Source organism: Rhinoderma darwinii, chromosome 3, assembly GCF_050947455.1.
Source record: "Rhinoderma darwinii isolate aRhiDar2 chromosome 3, aRhiDar2.hap1, whole genome shotgun sequence".
Taxonomy (NCBI): Eukaryota; Metazoa; Chordata; class Amphibia; order Anura; family Rhinodermatidae; genus Rhinoderma; species Rhinoderma darwinii.
In genome coordinates this window covers 288,294,352-288,318,078 of record NC_134689.1, presented here as the reverse complement: position 1 = coordinate 288,318,078, position 23,727 = coordinate 288,294,352, and the positions used below count along the sequence as shown (strand labels likewise).

The window sequence follows — 23,727 nt, the reverse complement described above, 5'->3', positions numbered from 1 at the left end:
TGTAAATGGGCCTTTAGTGGTCTTCTTATAGAACAGTGATGATATATTTGATGTAGGACTTTATTACAGGTAGTCATGTTGGCAATGGTAGTGTTGTAATATACTGGCTAATAAAATGTGTGATACTGCCTCACACTGGAACTCTAATGGCTCTTTTACATGGGCCGATGTTTAGACGAATATGAGCTCGTACAAAATCTTGTTCGCGATCAAGGGCCCGTTTAAATAGGGCAGTGATCAGTCAACAAACTAGCTGCTCGGCTGATCACATATTTTGTGCTGCACAAAACATGATTTCTTGTCGACAGCAGGTCTCCCCGTGTAAGCAGGGAATGTGCTGCAGACAAAATACAAAATGTATGGGGACAACCGATTGTGTTAACAATCATTCATCCCCATACTCACGATCATTGCTCCATGCAAGTGGATCAATCGAGCACCAATCAATATGTTATTATCGTCAATTGGCACTCGTTACCAGGCAGAAAATATACCCGTGTAATTCTACCCTTAGTTTACTTGTAATGGGGCTTTACTTATCTATTGTATAAGTAAATCCTAATCATGTACTGTATATCCTAATCATGACATTTATGGTTTTGCAAGGTCGTCTTCCCTTACCGTATAAATGTAGTATCATTTTACAGTCACAACATAACGGTCTCTCTTTCGAGTGATAGGAAAAGAAAAAAAAACTTTCTAAGAAAAACATTCATTTAAGTGAAATCATTTGATCCTTAAGATTATACTTATATTTTGTGTTTATTTCCTGTTGCTTATTTTAGCAACGGGAAATAATTTATGTGTTATGCAGCATCTAAGGAGTTAAAGGTCCCTGAAGTGACCATTTGTCTGTAATTTTTTAATGGACCTTGTTGTGCCTGGGGAGAATCCAACTCATTAAGTTATAGCTGAGTGAGAGCATCCTGGACTCATTAAAATACTGCTGAGCTGGACAGGATTTGGGCCATGGTGACCGTTAATACCTCATCAGGGTTTTTTATTTTCTAAACTCCGAGGCACAGCGTCCGTTCCACTTGTCTTTCACCAACCAAATAATGTGTCAGTTACATAAACCTCAGAAAGCTGATACTTTTCTGCAGCTACCTGATTTTTTTTTCTTGCATGAGTAATGATATTAGATTAAATACAGTGCTTAGTCTTTTTTCCTATGACATAAAGAAATGAACATCTGTTTCTATACTTGACACTTTAATGCAGTTTAAGCACATTGGTCTAATAGGCTGCTTTTGTTTTCAAGACCTAATGTTTGCGGATCCAGATACAATGCGTACTGTTGCCCAGGGTGGAAAACGTTACCGGGAGGAAACCAATGCATCGTCCGTAAGTTACTGTCTTTTTTATTTCTTTACCTGCTAATACTAAATTCCAGTGGCTAAAAGCCACACAATTTCAATATTTTAGTAATTGCAACTGTATTAAGAAGTACATTTTTATAGTTATTAGGTTGGCAATAGTTGTCTTTTTTTCACACCATTAATTAACACAGATTTTGCTCCTCTTCCTTGGTGCTTCAATCCACCCATTCCTTTAATTATGGTTATCAATCTCTGATTCCCCGCAAGTCATACTATGTTGTCATCTTGGACTCAATAGGATTCAAGTCAAGACTTTTTGTCTAGTCCACTGCAAATCCTTTAAAAAGTAGGAAAATACATCTACATCTCCTCTCATTTGTATCCACTTCTGTATTTGGCTTAAAAAACTGCTGCATAAGCTGCCACAAAAACTGTATGTGTGATTCCAGCCTTACTGGAATTCCTTGTGACTAAGGGATGTGGAAAGACTATTTCCCTCTAAAACATACCAAACCCACTTAGGGTAAATGGGCAAAATAAGAACCACTCACATACCGCTTGACTGTTGTTTTAAAGCAACCTCTTTATTAGAAAAATACAATCTGATTAATTAATATTTTAAGAACAGCTTTACAGTCTAAAGATGATGACGGGTAATATGAAGGCATATACTAGTAATATAACCAGCATCTGTTTACTCTCAAATGCTGTATCGAGAGCACCACTATATTTATCAGGTAGGTACAGCTCATTCAATTGATATCTTTGGGCTTCAGCCATAAGAGGCTAACCAACCCTTGAACCCATGATCCATTCCTCCACCGCCTTCCACTTTAATTATCACCACCTCAAATGACCCACTTTTCCTCTGCCACACAGCTGTGACCCTTCATCTCCAAACCTTCAAACTGCATACCTCCCAACTTTCAAGTATCGGAAAGAGGGACAACCGATACAAATTTCTCCATACAGTATAATGCCCCCATAGCTGTCCCATGCAGTATAATACCCCATAGCTGCCCTACACAGCATAATGCCCCCATAGCTGCCCCATACAGTATCATGCCCATACAGATGCTCCATACAATATAATGCCCACATAGCTTACCCATACAGTATAATGCCCCATAGCTGCACCCTACAGCATAATGCCCCCATAGCTGCCCCCATACAGTATAATGCCCCCAAAGCCGCCCCCATAGAGAATAATGCCCTCACAGCTGCCCCATACAGTATAATGCCCCTATAGCTGTCCCCATACAGTATAATGCCCCCACAGCTGCCCGAATACAGTATAATACACACATAGATCCCCCCATACAATATAATTCCCCATAGCTGCTCCCATACAGTAAAATGCCCCCACAGATGTCCCCATACAATATAACTAGTTGCCCCATACAGTATAATGCCCTATAGCTGCCCCCATACTGCATAATGCCCCCAAAGATTCCCCCATACAGCATAATGCCCCCATAGCTTCCCCCCATACAGTATAATGCACCCATAGCTACGCCCATAAAGCATATCTCCATAGCTGCCCCATACAGTATAATGCCCCCTTAGATTCCATCATACAGTATAATGCCCCTATAGCCACTCCCATGCAGTATAATTCCCTCTTAGCTGCCCATACAGTATAATGCACCCATAGCTACCCCCATACAGTATAATGTCTCCATAGCTGCCCCCACACAGTATAATGCCCTCTTAGATTCCATCATACAGTATAATGTCTCATTAGCTGCCCCCATAGAGTATAACACTATAGGAGAAAAAATTAAAATAAAGCGCACATAGTGCATGAACCAGTAGTTTCAAACGAAGTGAGAGATGGTGGTCAATTATGAAATATTTGCCTGCCGGCAAAAGGCCCTTTTTAACAACTACAAGCAAGATAAAATAACAAGGTCAAAGTCAGTATCAGAGATTAGCAGTATCAGAGATCAGCAGTAACAAGTTAAAATTTCAAAAGAGCCCCCCCGACATGTTTAGCCCCGATACCCCTGAAGACGCTGCATCTGCAGTGAAACATGTCGGGGGGGGGGGGGGGGGGGGCTCTTTTGAAATTTTAACTTGTTACCGCTGATCTCTGATACTGACTTTGACCTTGGTCAGAGTGCAGCGTGCTGCAGCCGCTGACACTTTGAATCTTGCTACTGACACTTTGAATCTCGCTACTGGCACACATTGCACTATGCTGGTTACTATCAGCAGTGAACATAACTTTTAATTTCTATGTAGTGTGTCTTTGCTATAATAGCCTAATAAAAATGTGTTATTTTATCTTGCTTGTAGTTGTTAAAAAGGGCCTTTTGCCGGCAGGCAAATATTTCTATTGATTGTTAATTAGCCCACCAACTATCTGGGTCTTGCTTCCATTATTATTGGTGGTCAATTATGCTAACCTTATGGTGTTATGCTAGGAGCATAACATCCAATGTAGCGTGACCAAGGATCCTCCCAGGTATACGGTTGCAGACCAAATTCCGGTCCGAAAGCTGATATAGCTTCGCTGTATATACTTAGGAAATAGGAAAGTAGAAAGCGGAATGTTTGACCTATACCTTTGACCCGGTAGCCGTTGTGACTACCGATTCTCTAGGCCGCTATATAACAGCATGTGTTAAGAACTTTCACATCACTTGTACTTAACCTGACGAAGGGGCCAGTACGGCCTTGAAACACGCTGCTGTTGTTTTATTTGTACAATCAATTAAAAATAGTTATATTTACGGCTGCGCCCTCGATTATTCCACTTCCTACTCTCCTATTCCCATAGAGTATAATGCCTCCTTAGCTGCCCCCATACAGTGTAATGCCCCCTTAGCTGCCCCATACAGTAGAATGCTGCCTTAGCTGCCTCCATACAGTATAATGCCATCTTAGCTATCCCATACAGTATAATGACCCCTATATCTGCCCCAATACAGTATAATACCCCCACAGCTGCCCCATACAGTATAATGCCCCCATAGCTGCCCCCATACAGTATAATGCCTATACAGATGCCCCCATTGCTACCCCCGTACAGTATAATGCCCAAACAGATTCCCCAGTATAATAACTACACAACTTCCCCCATACAGTATAATGCCACCAAAAGCTGCCCCCATACAGTATAATGCCCTATAGCTTCCCCCATACAGTATATTGCCCCATAGCTGCCTCCATACAGTATAATGCCCCATAGCTGCCCCATACAGTATAATGCCCCTATAGCTGCCCCTTACAGTATAATGCCCCCACAGCTGCCCCATGCAGTATAATGCCCCTATAGCTGCTCCCATACAGTATAATGCCCACTTAGTAGCCCCCATATAGTAGAATGCACGCATAGCTGTCCCATACAGTATAATGCCCACATAGCTGCCCCATACAGTATAATGCCCCCTTAGATGCCAAAAACACAGTATAATGTCTCCTTAGCTGCCCCCCTACAGTATAATGCATCCTTAGCTGCCCCAATACAGTATAATGCCTCTTTAGCTGCCCCCATACAGTATAATTCCCCCTTAGCTGCCCCCATACAGTAGAAGGCCGCCTTAGCTGCCCCATACAGTATAATGCCATCTTAGCTGCCCAATACAGTATAATGACCCCTTACCTACCCCTATACAGTATAATGTTGCCTTAGCTGCCACCATACATTACAATGGCCCATAGTTCATAATAAAAAAACTTATATAGCCCTGTTTCCACGATAAGTGGAGGGTATCCCTCTGCTCTGTACTATGAGTGGCCTTGGCGCAGACAGGCGCGATGACATCACTGTATCGCGCCTGTCTGTGCCAAGTGGCTCACGGCTGCTTCACACAGTGAATGCTGGAGCAGGGAGCTTATGCTTCCCTGCTTTAGCATCGGATTCAACTGTATCTGCGTCCTGAGGATGCAGATACAATTGACACTGGGACATACCTCCGGCCACCCAGGACAGCGGAACACTGCCTGGAATCCGAGACTGTCCCACTAAATCCAGGACAGTTGAGAGATATGCAAATTGTACACCAGCTGCAACTTTAATAGGAAGAGTGGTCCGGAAAGCTGCTACATCTGCACTGTTCCAAACAAAATGACCTTCCTATTCCTGTCACAAGATGTTCCCATCCTGCCAACCCCTCAATCTCTTAACCCTATCATGCCTTTGTTTTTCCTAACTCCAGTTATGCCATCCAGGGGTGTAAACAGAAATCTTAGGGCTCCATAACAAAATTTTATATGGCCCCCATCCCCGCTGAAAGCTTCGACAAATTGACTAATATTTTATTAAGTTTATGTTCACTTTGTCTGAACACCATATTTTTCAATGTATTTAAATACACTGATACATCTCCCTCATTTAGCGGTAAATCCCCTACTTCCCTGTACACAGTACATGATAAAAATTGCTGCCTGCTGCCACCACTAGGGGGAGCTCACTTCACATGAATTTATATAGCTACCATTGAACCCAATTTAAGTAAAAATCTTTATGCACTGAGCTTCCCCTAGTAGTGGTTTCAGGAAAATTCTATAGCTCTATGTCAGAGAGCAGGAGCAATTCAGAGCCGGGCCCCCTTCTTACAACGGGCCCCAATGACGGTTATGCCAATATAGTAAGTACTCCACTGCTTCTATCTAGATGCTTTCTGCCTCCGCTCACTCTTACTAATACGGTAGTAGACAAAGCAACTAAATAGATGATTACAGAAGCCCCTTTTCCATATGTTGATAAGTAGTGAGACATGGAAATACAGTATTTATAATCTTTACAGAATGGAAAGCTCCAACTAGTGGCACAGCAGGGGACACAGTCACACACCTGCTGCAATAAACACCTCTTTTAACATTGCACATACAGTAACATTGGACCTTCCTCAATGTAATATGAGTGTTAAAACATAGCAGCCAATTGCCACTAATAACAACAAATCATTGTTCATCATCATCTCCACTATTACACAGCATCATCATTTTTTCAGTACATATCCTGCACAGATGTTACTGTTCGCCATAAATTGTGGAGCTCTAAATGGGAAGCAGACGTACTGCCTCAGCATATTTATGTTACATGCAGGTTACACCCTCCGAAAAATGCTCAATAAATGTCAAGCAGGCAGACCTGTGGATTTTTAGTTATGAAAATAAAAAGTCTTTGATTTTTTTACTGTTTTTGTATTTGACTTGCCACTTTCTATTACATTCGTTGTTGTTTTTTGGTATAGCATACAGTACTTTGTAGCCAAGCTCAATTTGTCATTTACATTTACTTTGATGTCATTGTATCAGAAGTGGGGATCTGTGAGCTGGGGTCCCAACTGATCACTGCAGTGGAGGAGCCCATGGTTATTAGCTCAGAGATGTCTGATTCTAGTGATCCCACTTATGCCAATTTCTGACATTTATCAATAACATGTAAAAAGATATGTAAAGGTAAACTTGCACTTTTGCACTTTTTGTAATAACATCTCATGAAGAAAAACACTTTTTAAAAAATAAACTGCCTGGCAATCGGCCAATCACTGTGGGTCTGGCTACTCTAACCCCCAGCAATCTGCTGTTATTGCTGGGAGAAGCTGAATTTGGAAATGCATTTCTCGTTCAGCAGGCAAAAAGTAGTATTACATGCTGCCCATTGAAATAAATGGCTGACCATGTACAGACTGGGTCAGTCAGAGAGGGAGCCACCCTTAATGATTAACTCTTTGCTTTGTCTTAAAGAGAGGGTCATGAGCGGGGTACCCCCACTATGGGGTCAATATGCTCTAATGAGACAACCCCTTAACAACTATATAACTATTTCTAATAGTATGGTGGCCAACCAGTTTTTTAGATTAACAAATGTAAAACTCTACCTGAACAGTGATTTCAATATTACTGCATAACTGGGAAAATTTACCATTCAAGATTCTAGGAAAGTTGACTTGTAATGGTGGCCATGTTGGTTATTACCCAAAACAAAAAAGTTAAAAATGACTAAATAGATTGTCTAAATGGCTAATTGATAAATAAAGTTTTTAATGACATGAAAGAAGAGGATAACTCAAGAGTTTATATTTAAAAGAATTGTATAGGATTAATAAATATATGGCTGCTTTCTTTGAAATAACAGCATCATACTTGTCCGTGGTTTGTGGCTAGTATTGCAGCTCAGCTCCATTGGATGGGGTTGTGTTGCAATACCACACACAACCTGTGCAGAGATGCAGCAATGAATTTGGAAGAAAGCCGCCATGTTTTTCTAATCCTGTATAACCCCTTTAAATTTGTTTTTTTGGAATAAACTTGGAGATGCTCTTTAATATAGTAAAAGTCTGATAATCCTGCACCCTTCGTGCCACTTTGACTACTGGAAGTAAAATGTATACTGTTCTTACATGCCTACATATATGAACATGCATGCATACACACAAACACATATGTGAACTTACCAGCTGTTCGTAGGCCCTCTTTGGTAGTTCGCGGATCCTCTTCGGCAGACCATGGGTCCTCCTCAGTGGCAGGATGCCAGCATTTGGGGGGTAGGGGGCTTCATAACCTAATCCATTACTATTGCACTGCGCATTATAAGAAAGTAGCATGCTAAATAAAAATATTAATGACGTGCACTATGCCCAGGTCATTCAGAGGCCTAAAAAACCTGAACAGGCATCAATATCTCAGCGTCACCATGCCAAATTCATGTCAACATTCTGGTCCACATAATTTATACACTCAGATTTATATTTACTAAACCATTTTCCCTCTGATGCCACACGGGAATACTAATAGGTAAAGTTATGACCCCTCCTCTTTACCCACCACATACTGCAAAGACCATGACACTCACAGCAGACCCGTGTTATTACCAGATCATTTTCATGTTAATCCAGTGTGGAACTATTTGTGTCACATGCCAGTTTAACAGGTTTTCCAAAACAAGCGGTGCCATATTAGTGGAATTTTACTGTATAGTCTATAACTTTATCAACACATTTTGCCATGCACCCAGGCGGGTTTACTTTCTGACAGATGGTGCCATCCCGTTTTTTTTTAGATAACTGCTTAATATAAGTTTATGTACCATTGCCTACATGTATGATTTTCTTTTTAAGGCTATGTTCACACGGGGTATTTTGCCGAGTTTTTTGACGTGGAAACCGCGTCGCAAAACTCGGCAAAAACGGCCCGAGAACGCCTCCCATTGATTTCAATGGGAGGCGTCGGCGTCTTTTTCCCGCGAGCAGTAAAACTGCCTCGCGGGAAAAAGAAGCGACATGCCCTATCTTCGGGCGCTTCCGCCTATGACCTCCCATTGACTTCAATGGGAGGTAGAGAAAGCGTATTTTGCGCTGTTTTATGCCCGTGGCGCTCAATGGCCGCGGGCGAAAAACGGCGGCGAAAATCGGATATTCCTCCCCCAAAATACTCCGTGTGAACATAGCCTTATGATGCAAATGTATCTCAGATTTTTCATAAATAACGTTATCATGTTCTTTCAGCCATTTGTCGCCATTCCTGCGGTGATGGATTCTGTTCACGGCCTAATATGTGTACGTGTCCAACCGGTCAAACAGCACCATCATGCGGATCTAAATCATGTGAGTTCAACATTGTGCCTGATACTTACTGTACAAATGGAAATGTGTATATGACTGTATCCTATGTATGGCCTTCTTTGTATTTTATTATGTAATTTATCTGAATTATGTAGGTTTTTTTTGTTTTTTGTTCGGAAGGGGTATTTTTTTGACACATTCCTTTACGCATTAGCTAATCTTTGACCCCAATGTCCCTGAAAGCAAGTAAATATTAATTGACAGAATTCAACCGTCTGTCACTCTTTAAGGGAAGCTGGGTACCACACTGGTCTAGATTATGGACATTTTTCCTCCATTATTAGCTGATGCTGTACATGGTTTCACTACTTTCTATTGTTGATTTAGGAGCTAACTTCCAGATATCCTTTTTGTATGCCAGACGTCAGGCACATAGAAAATTAGCATAATCCTTCACATATATTTAGAATGGGCATATCAAGAAGATACCAATACTGGATGTTTTGGCACCCACTTAGGATTTCAAGTGGGATGAGAGGGTTAATGTGGATTATCACATTGGTGGCTCTGCCAGAAAATGTACAATGCACGCCACATCTGCTGCAAAAACATCAGATTATTTTTGGTAGATGGTTTGAGTAATATACTGTACAATACATTGATCCACATGCAAAACCTAATTTCGATGGAAAGATGGAACTTCATATTACTTACTATTAACTGATATAAAGTGCCCACGGATGGGGAAGAAGATGATCAGCTGGGGAAAATGTAGGGAAAAATTGCCCATTGACATTATACATAGCTCCATAGGTTGAATAAAGACACAGGTCCATCAAGTTCAACCTTTCTCAATAAATTATATGTCATTCATTGTTAGATTAGTTATAATCCTCAATGCCATTTGTCAGTAAGTAAACATCCAGCCTTTTTTTAAATGCTGACATAGTATCTGCCATTACTACCTCTTGGGGTAGGGCATTCCATAGTTTGACCACTCTAACTGTAAAGAATCCTTTCCTATATTGATGTCTGAAACGTCTTTCTTCCACGCGCAATGAATGTCCCCTGGTCCTTTGTAGAGAGATACATGTATTATATAGTTTTATTTAGAAAAAACTGGAATTCTAATTTAGATCTAGGAGAACAAAATACGTAACAAAATGCAGCAGATTACAAGTTAAGAAGTGATCATCCACAGTCATTTAGACTGGTGATTTTATAAGCCCTTAAGTATGTTTCCACATCATGCAAAGTGGATAAAGTATATAATAATCACTGAAAAAGTAAACATACTCTGATAATTGGCCTCATCCTTATTGTGTTCTGGACGATCTCCAAGATGCACGTTGAAAATACAAAACAGTTATTTATAATGTTACATTTTAGTATAATGCGCCTTTGAGTACTTTACAACAAGATGTATGCATCCCTCCCCTAGATATAAAGACTCAGTGGAAATATTACAAGCAACATAAGAACAAATGTAGGAAATGTCATATTAAGGGTTCATGTGAGCTGGTTTTCCGTTACAGAAGCGTGTCTTTCTTCCAGCCTGGAAAAAGTATTCTCCAACCATGTCTTAAGCGTCTGTTCGCTCTTCTAATCTAAACTACAGTTCAAAGTATTTGAATGAGCTTGGTGGGAATGGAATTAAAAGTTGGCAAGAGCTGCGTTAATTGAAATCAGTTTCATGAGTTGATTTCCTATCCTACTTCTTGGATGATATAATTTCCTATACAACTTGCAAACCCAAACATTTCCTTCACTTGAAGAAAGCTATCTAAGAAAACACATTTTATGTTTAATTCATCCTTTCCCAAGTTTTTCCTGTAGAATTCATATTTATTCTGTTGAATTTATTCTCTTAAAAAAAAATTCTCAAGGTATCTTTTTTGTGTGTATACAAGTATACAAGTGCTTAAAGTAGCTATTATAAAGGGGTATTCCTATCTGATAATGTTATGTCATATCACTAGTATAAGATGGGTGGGGGTGCGACTTCTGGGATGAACCAAGTTCCCTTTAGCTTTTTCCCTCCGCAGTGCCACTCCTGTCCACTTGTTGTGCAGGGAATTGCAGCACATCTCAAGTGAGTGGAGCTGTGTTGCATTGCCCTGCACAGTGGGTGGATGGGAGTGCTGTTGTGCAGGAAAAAGCTGTGAAAAAGCCATAGCGCTTAATAAGCATTATAGCTGCTTTATTCTGCGGATCGGTGGGGGTCCTGGCAGTCAATCTGGAAGTGATGGCATAAGTTAGCAACTTCTAATGGTAAGAATACCCCTTGAACTTTGAAGAAAAATATACTTTTTTTTGTTTGCTTTTCTTAAAAGATGGGTAGAATTAAAAAGGTTTTATTGAGATTTTCAAGATGTTTCTAAATTTACATGTCATGCTACTCCCAATCCACTCCTTAGTCCCTACATCCTTTTAGATTTAAAAAAAATTAAAAAATTGACATCTGATATTTAGGTTGAGTAGGTTAGTGAATTCACAGCCTTATATATGCTATCAACAAGCTTCTCTTGAGACACCTCCATAACAGTTTAGCAGAATTCCCATTGTGCAATGGGACAGTTTGTTTTTCCTACATCAGATTAGTTTATGGTGCCTGGTGTAAAGACTACTTTTTCCAGAATGCAGATCAGCAGAGGAAGCTCTGTGCAGACATCAAGGATTGCTGGGAGATTTGATCTCGAACGCCTGCAGAATTGTGAATGCAGCTCTGCAGTATAAAACAGGCCGTAACAGGATCAGTACAAGATAAGTAATTCAAAGTATTGACAAAGCTACAAACCTAACTAACTTGTCGTGTAGAGTAATTCCATATGTAAACTGAAGGTGGACATAGTTAGTTCCACTTATCAGGTTTTACTTTAGTCCAATTGATTACAATCTGTTCATTACATCCCAAACACTTTACATTAATATGTACATAGTTATAATCATACAACATGGTAAAGATGTGTGATGAATGAAGTGGTAAGACTATTGGGTATTCAAGGGGTCCTGAAAGACAAGTGAAAATATTATGCTCTTAGTAATTGGGGGATAAGTCAGGGATTGGAGATATGTTTTCTTGCTGGTAAATATTATAATTTTAGATAGAATTATTTAGCATCATGAACTGTTTATTCAGATATTTGGCCTTCAACATCCAAGTCTGGTGTTAACCACATATTGTTTATGTTGTATGAATTCACAGTAATGCTACCTGCATTTTCCTATGTCATTCTTAGCATGTTATTTTTATTTAATACCAGGGCTCTGTACATACTAAATACAGAAGTGGTTTAAATACTGGACATGACATGAGACAATAAAAACAATTTAAAAACGATAACAAAAAAAGTACAAAAAAATGAGCCTGATGAGGGATAAAATTGTACAGAAGGACTAAGGGCCCTTGCAATCTACAAGGCAAGGCGGAAGGAGACAGCATTCAGCAATGACATTAAAAGTGAATAATACTGATTATCTCATTACAATGGCATATGTTAAAGGGTGGGATATATTGGTCAGCAAGTGAACAATCTGTTCTTAAACTTGATGCGTTGGAGGCAGGAAAAATGGGCAAATGTAAGAATCTGAGCGATTTTGACAAGGGCCAAATTATGATGGTTCGACGAAGAGCATTTCCAAAATGAGGTGTTCCCGGTATGCAGTGGTTAGTGCCTACCAAAAGTGGTCCAAGGAAGCTGGCGATAGATTTATGGGTGCCCAAGGTTCATTGAAGGCTAGCCCACCTGGTCCGATTTCTCAAAAGAGCTACTGTCGTGCAAACTGCTGAGAAAGATAATTCTGGTTATAATAGGTGTCAGAACACACAGTCCATTGCAGCTTGCTGCGTTTGAAGGCTGCATAGCTACAGACCGGTCAGTGTGCTCATGCTGACTCCTGTCCGCCTGTGAGAGCGCCTACAATGGGCACGAGAGCAATGGAAACGGTGGCCTGGTCTGAATCATGTTTTCTTTTACTTTAAGTGGACAGCCGGGTGTGTGTGCGTTGCTTACCTGGTGCACTATTGGAACATAGCAAGGTGACAGAGGCAATGTGATGCTCTGGGTAATTTTCTGCTGGGAAACCTTGTCGGAATTAATGTGGATGTTACTTTGACACAAAACTTTAACCTAAACATTATTGCAGACCAAGCACATCCCTTCATGGCCCAGTATGCCCTAATGGCAGTGCCCTCTTTCAGCAGGATAATGCACCCAGCACACTAAAAATTGTTAAGGAATGGTTTGAGGGACTTAAAAAGGAGTTCAAGGAGTTGACTTGGCCTTCAAATTCCCCAGATCTTAATTCGATCTGGGACCTGTGGGATGTGCTGGAAAAACAAGTCTGATCTATAGCAGCCCCACTTCGCAACTTAGAGGACTTAAAGGATCTGCTGTTAACCTCTTGGTGCCAGATACCACAGGACACCTTCAGAGGACTTGTGTAGTCCATGCCTCGATGGATCAGAACTGTTTTTGGTGGCACTAGGGGGACCTACACAATATTAGGCAGGGGGTTTTAATGTTATGGCTGAACAGGGGAAGTACACCTATTTAAATAGGAGAGAATTTGATTTTGTTTGTTGGCTATGAAAACTGACATAATGATATATATGTCGTCATAGTGACATTTGCTACTTGTATCGGGTTCCCCACGACTTTAGTAGATAAGCTTTGACTTTACAAAAGGCCAAACATCATCCTTGACAGTTTGAGGTTACATCGCTGTTTCTATGGTTTCTCTGATATTTGGGTATTCATTTTTTTAAAAAAAAACATGTTTTTATTATGCAGTTTCCACATTTTTTAATACCAAAACAGGAAAAACATTTTTTTAAAGAAAGTCAACATAGTGGTATCAACATGCAAGTAAGATTTGTCCGTCACGATATCATTGAGAAAATTATGTAGGCACACACAGGAGATTTTGCCCAACTAGATGGTTATCAAAAGTGGCGTAATCATGGAGTACTAAGTGATTAGAAAAGAACTTGGGAAAAAGAGGGTAATAAGGTAAGGGGAGGGAGGGGTGAAGCGGGGAATGATGAGGCAAACATGTGTATCATTTGTTATTCATAGTATAGTAATCAGGAAAGAAAGATTGTATTCTAATCGGTGTGTCACACGCTATTTGGGTATTCTTATTATAGGCACCATAAATATTTTACCAGTTGAACAGGGCACATGGTACTTACTGTTTCTGTCATTTCTTAGAGGGGAATGTGAATGTTTCAGCACTTTCTGCTACAGTAGCTTTCTGTGGGATTGCACCAGATGGGCTAGCCTTCACTCACCACACACATCAATGATCTTGCGAGCCCATGACACTATTGCCATTGTACAAAACTAGAAACCTGCAGCATAAACATTTTCTTTATATAACTAATAAGTCAACATGTTTTATCAGATCGGAGCCCTGTTGCTCCCACATGTTACCCCACACATTATATGCATGTAAAAATCCCATTGGTCTGCTGCTGTGCCATGAGGTTCAAATATGTGTTGATGGGGACAGAGGAATAGTACTCCCTACTACACAAATATACATTTCTTTATCAATTGTAATAGGAAACCTCCACATTTTATTCATGCGGATAGAATGGTACAAATTAAGGTAAAAATTAAGTCAAATCCTTCTCTCTAATATCCCCTTATATCGTAAATAGGCTTGTATTCTACCAGCGGTTTTGGCTTAGGGGACTTAAAAAAAGGCCCTGGAATAAGAACTGAGGATTCTGATCCTTCCCTGTTCTGCGCCCAATAAACTTATGTACTACTATCAGTTACTAGCTATGATATCCCCCTTGGCTATTCATACCATTGTACTCAATAATTCTTATTTATAGGAATAATTTAATGTTTCTGGCACTGAACAGGTCCGGGGTGGATACAGCCAAACAGACTAACCAAACTTTTAATACCACAAAAGTTCAACAATTAATTCCCTGACAAACCATAAGAATGTGTAGAATGTCTGGTTCATTCACTCTAGACATGTTTAATAGATGTGGAAGGTAATTTTGTATGTAGGTTCAGGTACAGTTATTCTGGTTGTCTGCATTAGTAACGTTTTTACAAAGTTTTGCCCTGGGTGCTGTAATGACATCAGCACGTCACTTTTCAGCAGATGACTTTAGTTAGTAGTCTTTTTTTCCCCCCTAAACATCAGATTTAGTTATTTTAACCCTCTGAATTCTGGGTTAGGTTTACTATGGAGTTCAGGGACACTGACATTTAACTGTTTATGGAAGTAGCAATAAAACGTCTGGTCTTTTTTTCGAAGCCAACAACTGGGAACAGAGAGGAGTATAAAGGAATGCTATATACTTCTCACCTGTTATGGATCTAATTCTTGGTTACGAATATGCATGCATGCAACAATTTTTCTGTAAGAATCCAGCCTTAGGTCACTATTTTGGCAGTATTTTAGTCAGTATGTTGCATCAGTATTTCTAAGCAAAGACCAGGAGTGGAACCTACGCAGAGTAAAAGTAGAATGGAAAGATTTGCACCTCTTCCATGTTTTGGAGCCACTCCTGGTTTTGGCTTCCAAATAATGATGCAAAATATTGACCAAAATATTAACCAAACACTGTTCTTTGAACGTATTCTACTCTTTACTGTAGCCTAGATAAAAATTTGATCATACATAGTGATTAACTCATTGCAACCACACACAAGTCTCAAAGACAAAATATCCGTGTTTATGGCAAGTGCCTACATTACCTCCAGGTTAAAAGGAAGCCATGTGGTTACAATTTAGATGTTAACATGTCTATTCTAATGTATTATACATGTCTATAATCGGCAGATAAACTGTGACCCAGCATTCTTATACTGCAAGACCCCACAAGCCATATTTACACCTACAGCTGGGTTCTACGTACGTCTGTTTTTGGTTTCCTAGTCTAAGAATACATCCAAGAAGAACATACAGTGTGAGCTTTCATTTGGGCTTAGACTATCATGTTCTTCATTGAAAGCCCCAGGCACAATGGCAGTACAGATTCATAAATTCACGCTTATTGATGAATTGCAATGTTTTTCAAATTTCCCTTTTAAAATTGGACAACTTATTCCTCTGCAGAGATAATTCCTTGGGCCTATTTGGCTTTATCTAGATTTATATTGATTAATTTAATCATGATGTTAAGTTTGTTCCACTGCTCAACAGGAAAAACAAGTTATCCTGAAATCAATATATAATATTAGGATACACATATAGTTTGACCTTAATACATGTTATCTGTGCTCTGTGCACCTTACAGAAAAGACCATATAATATGTGTTACCGAACTCACCGAGTTAGTAGAACCTCTAAGTCTAAGTAACACTCTCGTTCTTCACCCTTAACCCTCCTAGGCAGAGAAGGGGTGAACAGTAAATGCATAAGTGAATATATAACCAAGGGTAAATACCGGGAAGACAGTCCAAGTCAGATAGAAGTACCAGGTAGGATTCAAGACAACCGAAGAGGGAGTCAAGGTCAATAGGGAAAGTACCAGTTATAAATCCAAAAGGCAAGGCAGGAGCAACGGTCTGAACATTCTCGGAATCAGAATTAGTAGACATAAAATAAAAAGGAAACACTACAAGAAGTCAGGGATCACTAACCTAGGGGTAAGTAAGATCTAAATAGCAATGTCCACTTAAATATGCTGCTCGAGGGATGCCAACAGGCCGTTGCCATGGGAGCCAGAGGGACAGAGGGCGCCGATGGGGGTCAGTTGGGCAGCACAGGAGAAGGAAGAGTCAATAGCGGGGAGCAGGTGGGTGACGCTGGACTACGGAGAGGTGAGTAACACTATGCTAATGGTATTATCAGTTATTAAGGAGAATGGGCAAATACAGAATTTACTACCTTTGCGATCCAATCTGTGTATGTTCTATAGAGTGATAGAAAATCTATATAATATTGTCTGTTCATAGTCTCAATCAGTGGGGTTTTCTTTACCTTTCGTCAAGATAATTTCATTATATGGCAAAAACTATATGTGGAGCACCAAACAATGGACATTTATATGTATTCATTGTAAATGAGACGTTTGGCTTTTTCCTTTATGGTTTAAGAGGCACATTAATTTATTGTATCCAACACAGAGAGCTGTTTCATCCTTCTGGGTCTCATCAGGGATGTTCGGGATTGTGGTTCTGCTCTAGGCCCGCACACTAGAATCCAACCCCATACCGAGAGAAGCTCAAAAGGTCAATGGCCTGGCAATCCTTTCTTAATGGATTGTGTTGTGTAAATCCTACATAATTCAGCGGAGCTAGGACAGAACATTGGAATGTTTTTGTGTGTGTAGGTGTAGTTCCCCAATGTTAACATATTTGTTAATATATTTACACATCTATTTTGTTACATTTTAATATGTGCGCATATTAGGGGGAATTTATTAAGACTAGTGTTTCATACGCCAGTCTTAATATCAAGAAAGTTGGAGTAAAATACGCTTATTTATTAAGAGGTGCAAGCCTCCTGATAAATTAGGCAAACCTCTGGCCGTCTGTGCACCTCAGCCGGTGTAGATTTGTGCCATAATTTATGCACATTTTTGTTGTCAATTATGATACATTTTTTTGTCCATGGGTAGCCCTTCAACTTTACACTAAGCTCTGCCCACTTTTTCAAAAAGTGTAATGAGTAGCGGAAATGGCACAAAAGTCGCCATTCTTAACCACAGATTGCGACTTTTGTGCCATTTGCAAATTTTCTACGTCAGAAAATGCAGTTTAAAAATTAATAAATTCCCCCCATTGTTTGCAATTAACTTTACCTCACTCATTAGAATAAAAATTATAGTAATACTGTGAAATTCATGGCATCCCATAATCCAGACCCTCTGATAATCCGGTGCTTGTTTTCAGCGCAGAACTCAATATGTCTAATTTCACAAGACCAGCAGAAAACTAGGCAGAGATAAAAAAAAAATGTATCTTAGGCTACTCTCCTGAAGGCTCTCTGCACTTAAAATGTAGTTGTTTTTCCTTTTTTCTATGAACATTTGATAATTCTTAATATCTGAGAATCCAGTATTTATCAGGTCCTATTAATGCTATATTAAGTGAATTTTACTGTAGAGGGTGTACATACCTTCTTGTACCTTTTTTGGGTCTATTTTGCTGCTGTCTCCTAACTTCATAAGCACATCCCCAATGTAGATCATTTTGTGTATGTGCATGGCTTGTAGAACTGTATATTTAGCCATTTAACTGTGTTTTGGAACTGTTAGGGCATATTCACACATGGTGGAATTGCTGTTGAATTCCGTGCGGACAGTCCACAGTGGAATTCTGCAGCAGCCGTTTTTTTTAAAATTGGTTTCTATACATTTTTAGGTAACATAGTTCAGATGCTGCGAAAATAACAGTGCAGAATTTTGGCTGCGGTAAAGAATTTTCATTGCAGCGGAATTTCACTGTGGATTTCAGACTATGCAATGCAAAAACTGAAATCCGTGGCAAGTCCGCTGTGATATCTGCAATGTCTGAATTACCTGTCAAATATGTAAATGTTGCTGCAGATTCGTTGTGAATTTGCAGCAACATTTGCAACGGAAAAATTCTGCCACGTCTGAACATGCCCTTGGAGTTTGAGAAAGATGGCCTTTTTGACTTGAACCTTTGCTGTGCTTCTTATACTTTTTAATTACAGGGCATACCAGCATGTTTTAGAATGCGTTAAGTATATGACAAATAGAGGACAGTATTTCATTAGAAAGTGATGATACACTGCTACACTTTTTAAAGTAGGGCTGTTAATGGGTAACACCTAGGTATCAATTTATTCATACATTTCCAGGAGGAATAAGGGCATGTTCACACGTGGCGGAATTGCTCTGGAATTCCGCTGCGGACAGTCCGCACTGGAAATCTGCAGCAGACAGTCTATCGATTGGTTTCCGCACCAATTTTTAGTTATCTTCGTGCAGACGTTGCGGACAACTCCGCTGCGGACCATGGGCTGCGTTGCGGAATTTGGTGTCCGCAGAATACACTGGCTGTTGCGGACTTGATGCGTAGTTGTGGCGTAATTTCTCCATTGACTTCAATGGAGTTGGAAAATTATGCAATGAAATCCGCAGATGTTATGTGTGTTGGGGTGCGGATTGCTTTCACGAACAGGATATTTCATCATTCTGGCTGGACCTATGTGTTTCGAGGTCTATAGCCAGACTGAGATGGAATGTTTTAAAAGACAGCAGGAAGTACTCTTCACCTGAATACGCAACGACTAATCCGCAGCAATTTACTGCACATTTTAGGCAAAGGCGCAACGGAATCTGCAACGCAGATTATGTGCGGCATTGATGCGGACAGTGTCTGCAGAATTCTGCCACATCTGAACATGCCCTATCAGAGGAATGGCACAACACAAAGTTCCAAAAAACCATGCTCCAGAATTATTTTATGGGAAATACAAGCATTTACTAGAACAATCATGTCAGGAGAGCTAGATGCATTCATTCTGAAGTCTGCATATTAGCAAATTTGGATGTTTGTTTTTTCTCATGTACTCAATAATAAACCGATATAGTTTACTTTTATTATTTACCGGTTCATGTATATTGTGTTGTAACAATTCTCCTCAATGTTACTTTCAGTTCAGCAGTGTAACATCAGATGTATGAACGGTGGCACCTGCAGCGATGAGCACTGTATGTGTCAGAAGGGTTATACGGGATCGCACTGTGGCCAGCGTAAGTACTTATTTTTTATTAACTAATTAAACCATCACAATTATATATTTTGATTTCCAGCAACAGCATAATTCACAAAGAAACGTAATATTAAGGGTTATTTAACATACAGGTGCACAACTATTTTTGGCCTGAAAACACTCATTGTAATGAGTGTAGGGCGCACAATAAAATTTGGACACAATTATGGAAATGTATAAAGACTGTGCAAAGGAAAAGTGGAGCGATTGGTCATAGCATAGGTAGCAGTTTTCATTAAATAAGGGACCTCTGAAAAAAATAAGTAGGACACTGAGTGTTTTCTCTGGACAACTGCTCCACTTTTGTTTTGCACCTGTTTTGATAACTCTCCCCCAATGTGTATTAAAAAGTTACAGCACATTTGATCTGACATATTGGATGCCAGTTCAGTCTGGCATGTTGGCTGTGGTATTCTTATTATGAATGATCCCTCATATAATCAGTTGGCAGCATTGTGGGCAATCTTTTTTAACGTGTATGAGCAGTTTAACAGTAGATGGAGATACCAGATCTTGTCACTGTCAAACCATTGTCTTATACCCATCTGCATAATGGTGCATTCAATGAGGCAGTGACATGATGGGATACTGAAGTCCTGTATCACCGGTATCACAGGTAAAGGAATACATAGGGGAATGCAAGTATTTACTAAAACAGACATGTCAAGAGAGCTGACTGGTCCTCTTTATGCCCCCTATGCACACGACCTTAGTTTTCATCCGTAATTACGGAATCCATAATTACGGATGAAATTGCGGACCCATTCATTTCTATATGCCACAGACACCTTTCTTTATATTTCCAGATGTGTGTCCGGACAGTAGAAATGATCCGCAAAATATAGAACATGTGCTATTCTGGTGTCCGCAATTGCGGCACGGACTCGCCCATTGAAGTCTATGGGCGCTTCCACAATTGCGGACAGCTACAGATATGCATCCGTATTTGCGGACAGAAAAAAACATTACGGTCATGTGCATTAGGCCTAAAAGATACATTGAAGGGAAATAAACTTGGAAATATCTTTAGTGATGAAGACTATATGTAGAGTCTTGTTTGTCTACTTAGATGATTGATTTGAATAAAAACAACGGAACCTAAGATCTGCTCTTGGTGACTAAATTGCGTCTCAAGATATATTATAACTTTTAGAAGTTGTTGTGCCCAGTTCGTGTTGCAATGTATTCCTAATGGATAAATCTTTATGGTTCGAATTTGGAAGAAAAAACTGCTCCTCTAGACGGGCGCTCAGATGTGAATTTGAACTAGTATCCTCACAAAATCGTCGGAGTTTGGTACAACGATTTTATTCAATATGCTGCGACAGTATGGAGCACAGTGGTGAGACGAGGAGCAGCATATTGAATAAAATCGTTGTACCAAACTCCGACGATTTTGTGAGGATACTAGTTCAAATTCACATCTGAGCGTCCGTCTAGAGGAGCAGTTTTTTCTTCCAAATTCGCATCACTTCAAAACCGCGAGGAGATGAGTTCCTGATACGAATTCACCCCATGCGGTTATGGCTCCAGAGGCAAGCACAGTGTGATCGAATGTGTACAAGCTACAAAGTCAAGTTGTGCTGGCGACATTGCACAACTCACCAAGGTGAGCTCTATTCATAGCTATTTCCTATCCAACATATATCAGAACGATATCACCTTAGAGGAGCGCCGTTTTCTCTCTTTTTTTATCTTTTTCTCAAAAATCTTTATGGTTGTAACTTACAGCTGTCTGTGAAAACGGATGTCTAAATAGTGGACGATGCGTGGCTCCAAATCGATGCGCCTGCACATATGGCTTTACAGGACCTCAGTGTGAAAGAGGTAAGTGTTTCTTATAGATGACGGATATAATAAATCGGCATGCTGCTGGCACTATACCATACTACAATTGGCACCTGACTGTTCTTACTGTTCCATTTATTGTTTAGCAAGTTTGTGAAAGATAATGACACAAAGATGTGAAATATTTATAGACACAGCACTCAAGACATTATTCGTGGTGGCTTCTTTTACTTAACATTGTTTAGGGGACTTCTATCACCATATCTCTATAAATATCATGGTATGTCTCACATTTCTACAAAATAAATATGTCCTTTTTTTGTCTGCACACGAACCGCTTTATGGCCCCATCTCGAACTTAAAGCAGTAGCATATGTCCAGTATGTTTTTCTTAGAATAAATATAGAAAAATATTATTGTGCATATTATTTAATAGTATTTTTAAATTGTATCTATGTACTTGTTATATAAACGTAGGGATTGGTGTGTATCATTAACTGTAGGAATATCATGATTTAATAGAAAAAGTTTTAAAATAAACACAAATGAATATATATATATATATATATATATTTTTTTTATTTTTTTTATTTTTTTTACTGTATTTGTTTGTAAAATAGCTTGTTACAATTGTAATTTTCTGTATTTGCCCTCTACTTTTGGCTCATGCTTAAAAGAAAACTGATAAATGTAAGATTGCATCAGTTTTTCCTCCGGTGTCTCTATAGGAGTTTTATGATCCTATACCACCTTATAATTAAAGGAAAAAAGGTGAGGGTATGTAGGGCCAGTCAAGCATAAGGCCATGTTCTCACAGTGCAGATTTGCTGCAGATTTTTCATGTATTTTTTAAGCCAAAACCATAAACGGAACCTAAACAGAAGAAATATATAAAGGAAGGCCTCATAAGTCTGTTTTCCTGGATCCAATTTTGTTTTAGCTTAACAAATGCATGCAAAATTTGCATCAAATCTTCACTGTGTGAACAAGGTCTAAGAGGGACAGCTAAGAAGGGGTTCAGATTATGATAACTATCCATTTACAAATAGTCTTTTACTTGCCTTTTTATGTGGCAAATTAAAAGTGGAAATATCACAAGGATATATATATATATATATATATATAATTCAAGCAGTTTATGTTTCTGACGACAATGATGGTTCACCTTTGATTTCTCAGAGCTACATTTTCCACTATTTACTCTACTTTTGTTTTCCTTTCTTCACTTGTATATAGCTTTCTTCTTTTCTTCTTTTTCTTCTTCTCTGTGCTTATTGGTGCCTGCTGCAACACATTTCCACTGTTTCAGGGAATTGAACTGAAGACCCTACTTAACAACAGAGGTACCAGCATCTTGTTACAGCAGTACTGTAAAGCAAGCCTAGAGTTGAATTTAAGGGGGCAGTGCCTTTACTGTAGTCTGGCAAAAAATATTTATTTTCTCTATGTGGGTAATTCAACTGTCCCAGAAAAGCTTTTCGTTTTGGCAAATGCATGCTTATATTTAATAATGATTATTAAAAACAATCTAAGTGTCTACTTCAATCTTAAAAATTGTTTTCCAGGTTCTAAATAAACACACACAAGCCCCAATCACATTCCTAAAGTTAAAAAATAAATAAATGCAATAAAATTATTTTAATCTACCAATAATTGGACCAAATAGATGTCAGATTATTCTATATTGTGGATTATCGGATGTCATAGAAAAGTATTGTATGCCAGATTAATGAAATTGTACTGTAATTAATTTCTTATAAATCCTTGCTGCAGCACTAGTGGCCATCTTTATTTCACAGGATCTTAAAGATTTGGTGTCACTTACATATATACTAGTCCTTCTCAATGAATTAGAATATCAAAAAGTTAATTTATTTCAGTAATTCAAGTTAAAAGTGAAACTCCTATATTATATAGATTCATTACATACAGAGTGATCTATTTCCAGTATTTTTTTTCTTTTAATATTGATGAGTATGGCTAACAGTTACTGAAAACCTAAAATTTAGTTTCTCAGAAAATTAGAATATTATATAAGCCCAATTTAAAACATGATTTTTAATACCCAAATGTTGGCCTACTGAAAAACATGTACAGTATATGCCCTCAATACTTGGTCAGGGCTCCTTTTGCATGAATTACTGCATCAGTGCGGCGTGGCATGGGGGCGATCAGCCTGTGACACTGCTGAGGTGTTATGGAAGCCCAGGTTGCTGTGATAGCGGCAGCCGTCTACCAGGAAATTTTAGAGCATTTCATGCTTCCCATGCTGACAAGCTTTATGGAGATCCGGATTTCATTTTCCAGCAGGACTTGGCACCTGCCCACACTGCCAAAAGTACCAATACCTGGTTTAACCCCTTCCCGACATTTGACGTATCCAT

General features: G+C 39.2%; 1 protein-coding gene across 2 annotated transcripts in view; it reads left to right on the top strand.

Moving 5' to 3' along the window:
- FBN1 (fibrillin 1) overlaps positions 1-23,727 on the top strand; it is a 219,263-nt gene that overhangs the window by 36,409 nt on the left and 159,127 nt on the right. For both annotated transcript variants that reach the window (XM_075858025.1, XM_075858024.1), the window contains exons 3-6: positions 1,262-1,344; positions 8,780-8,878; positions 19,440-19,535; positions 21,287-21,382. In XM_075858025.1, coding sequence (XP_075714140.1) covers positions 1,262-1,344; positions 8,780-8,878; positions 19,440-19,535; positions 21,287-21,382 — 374 coding nt within the window. The remainder of the gene's footprint in view (positions 1-1,261; positions 1,345-8,779; positions 8,879-19,439; positions 19,536-21,286; positions 21,383-23,727) is intronic.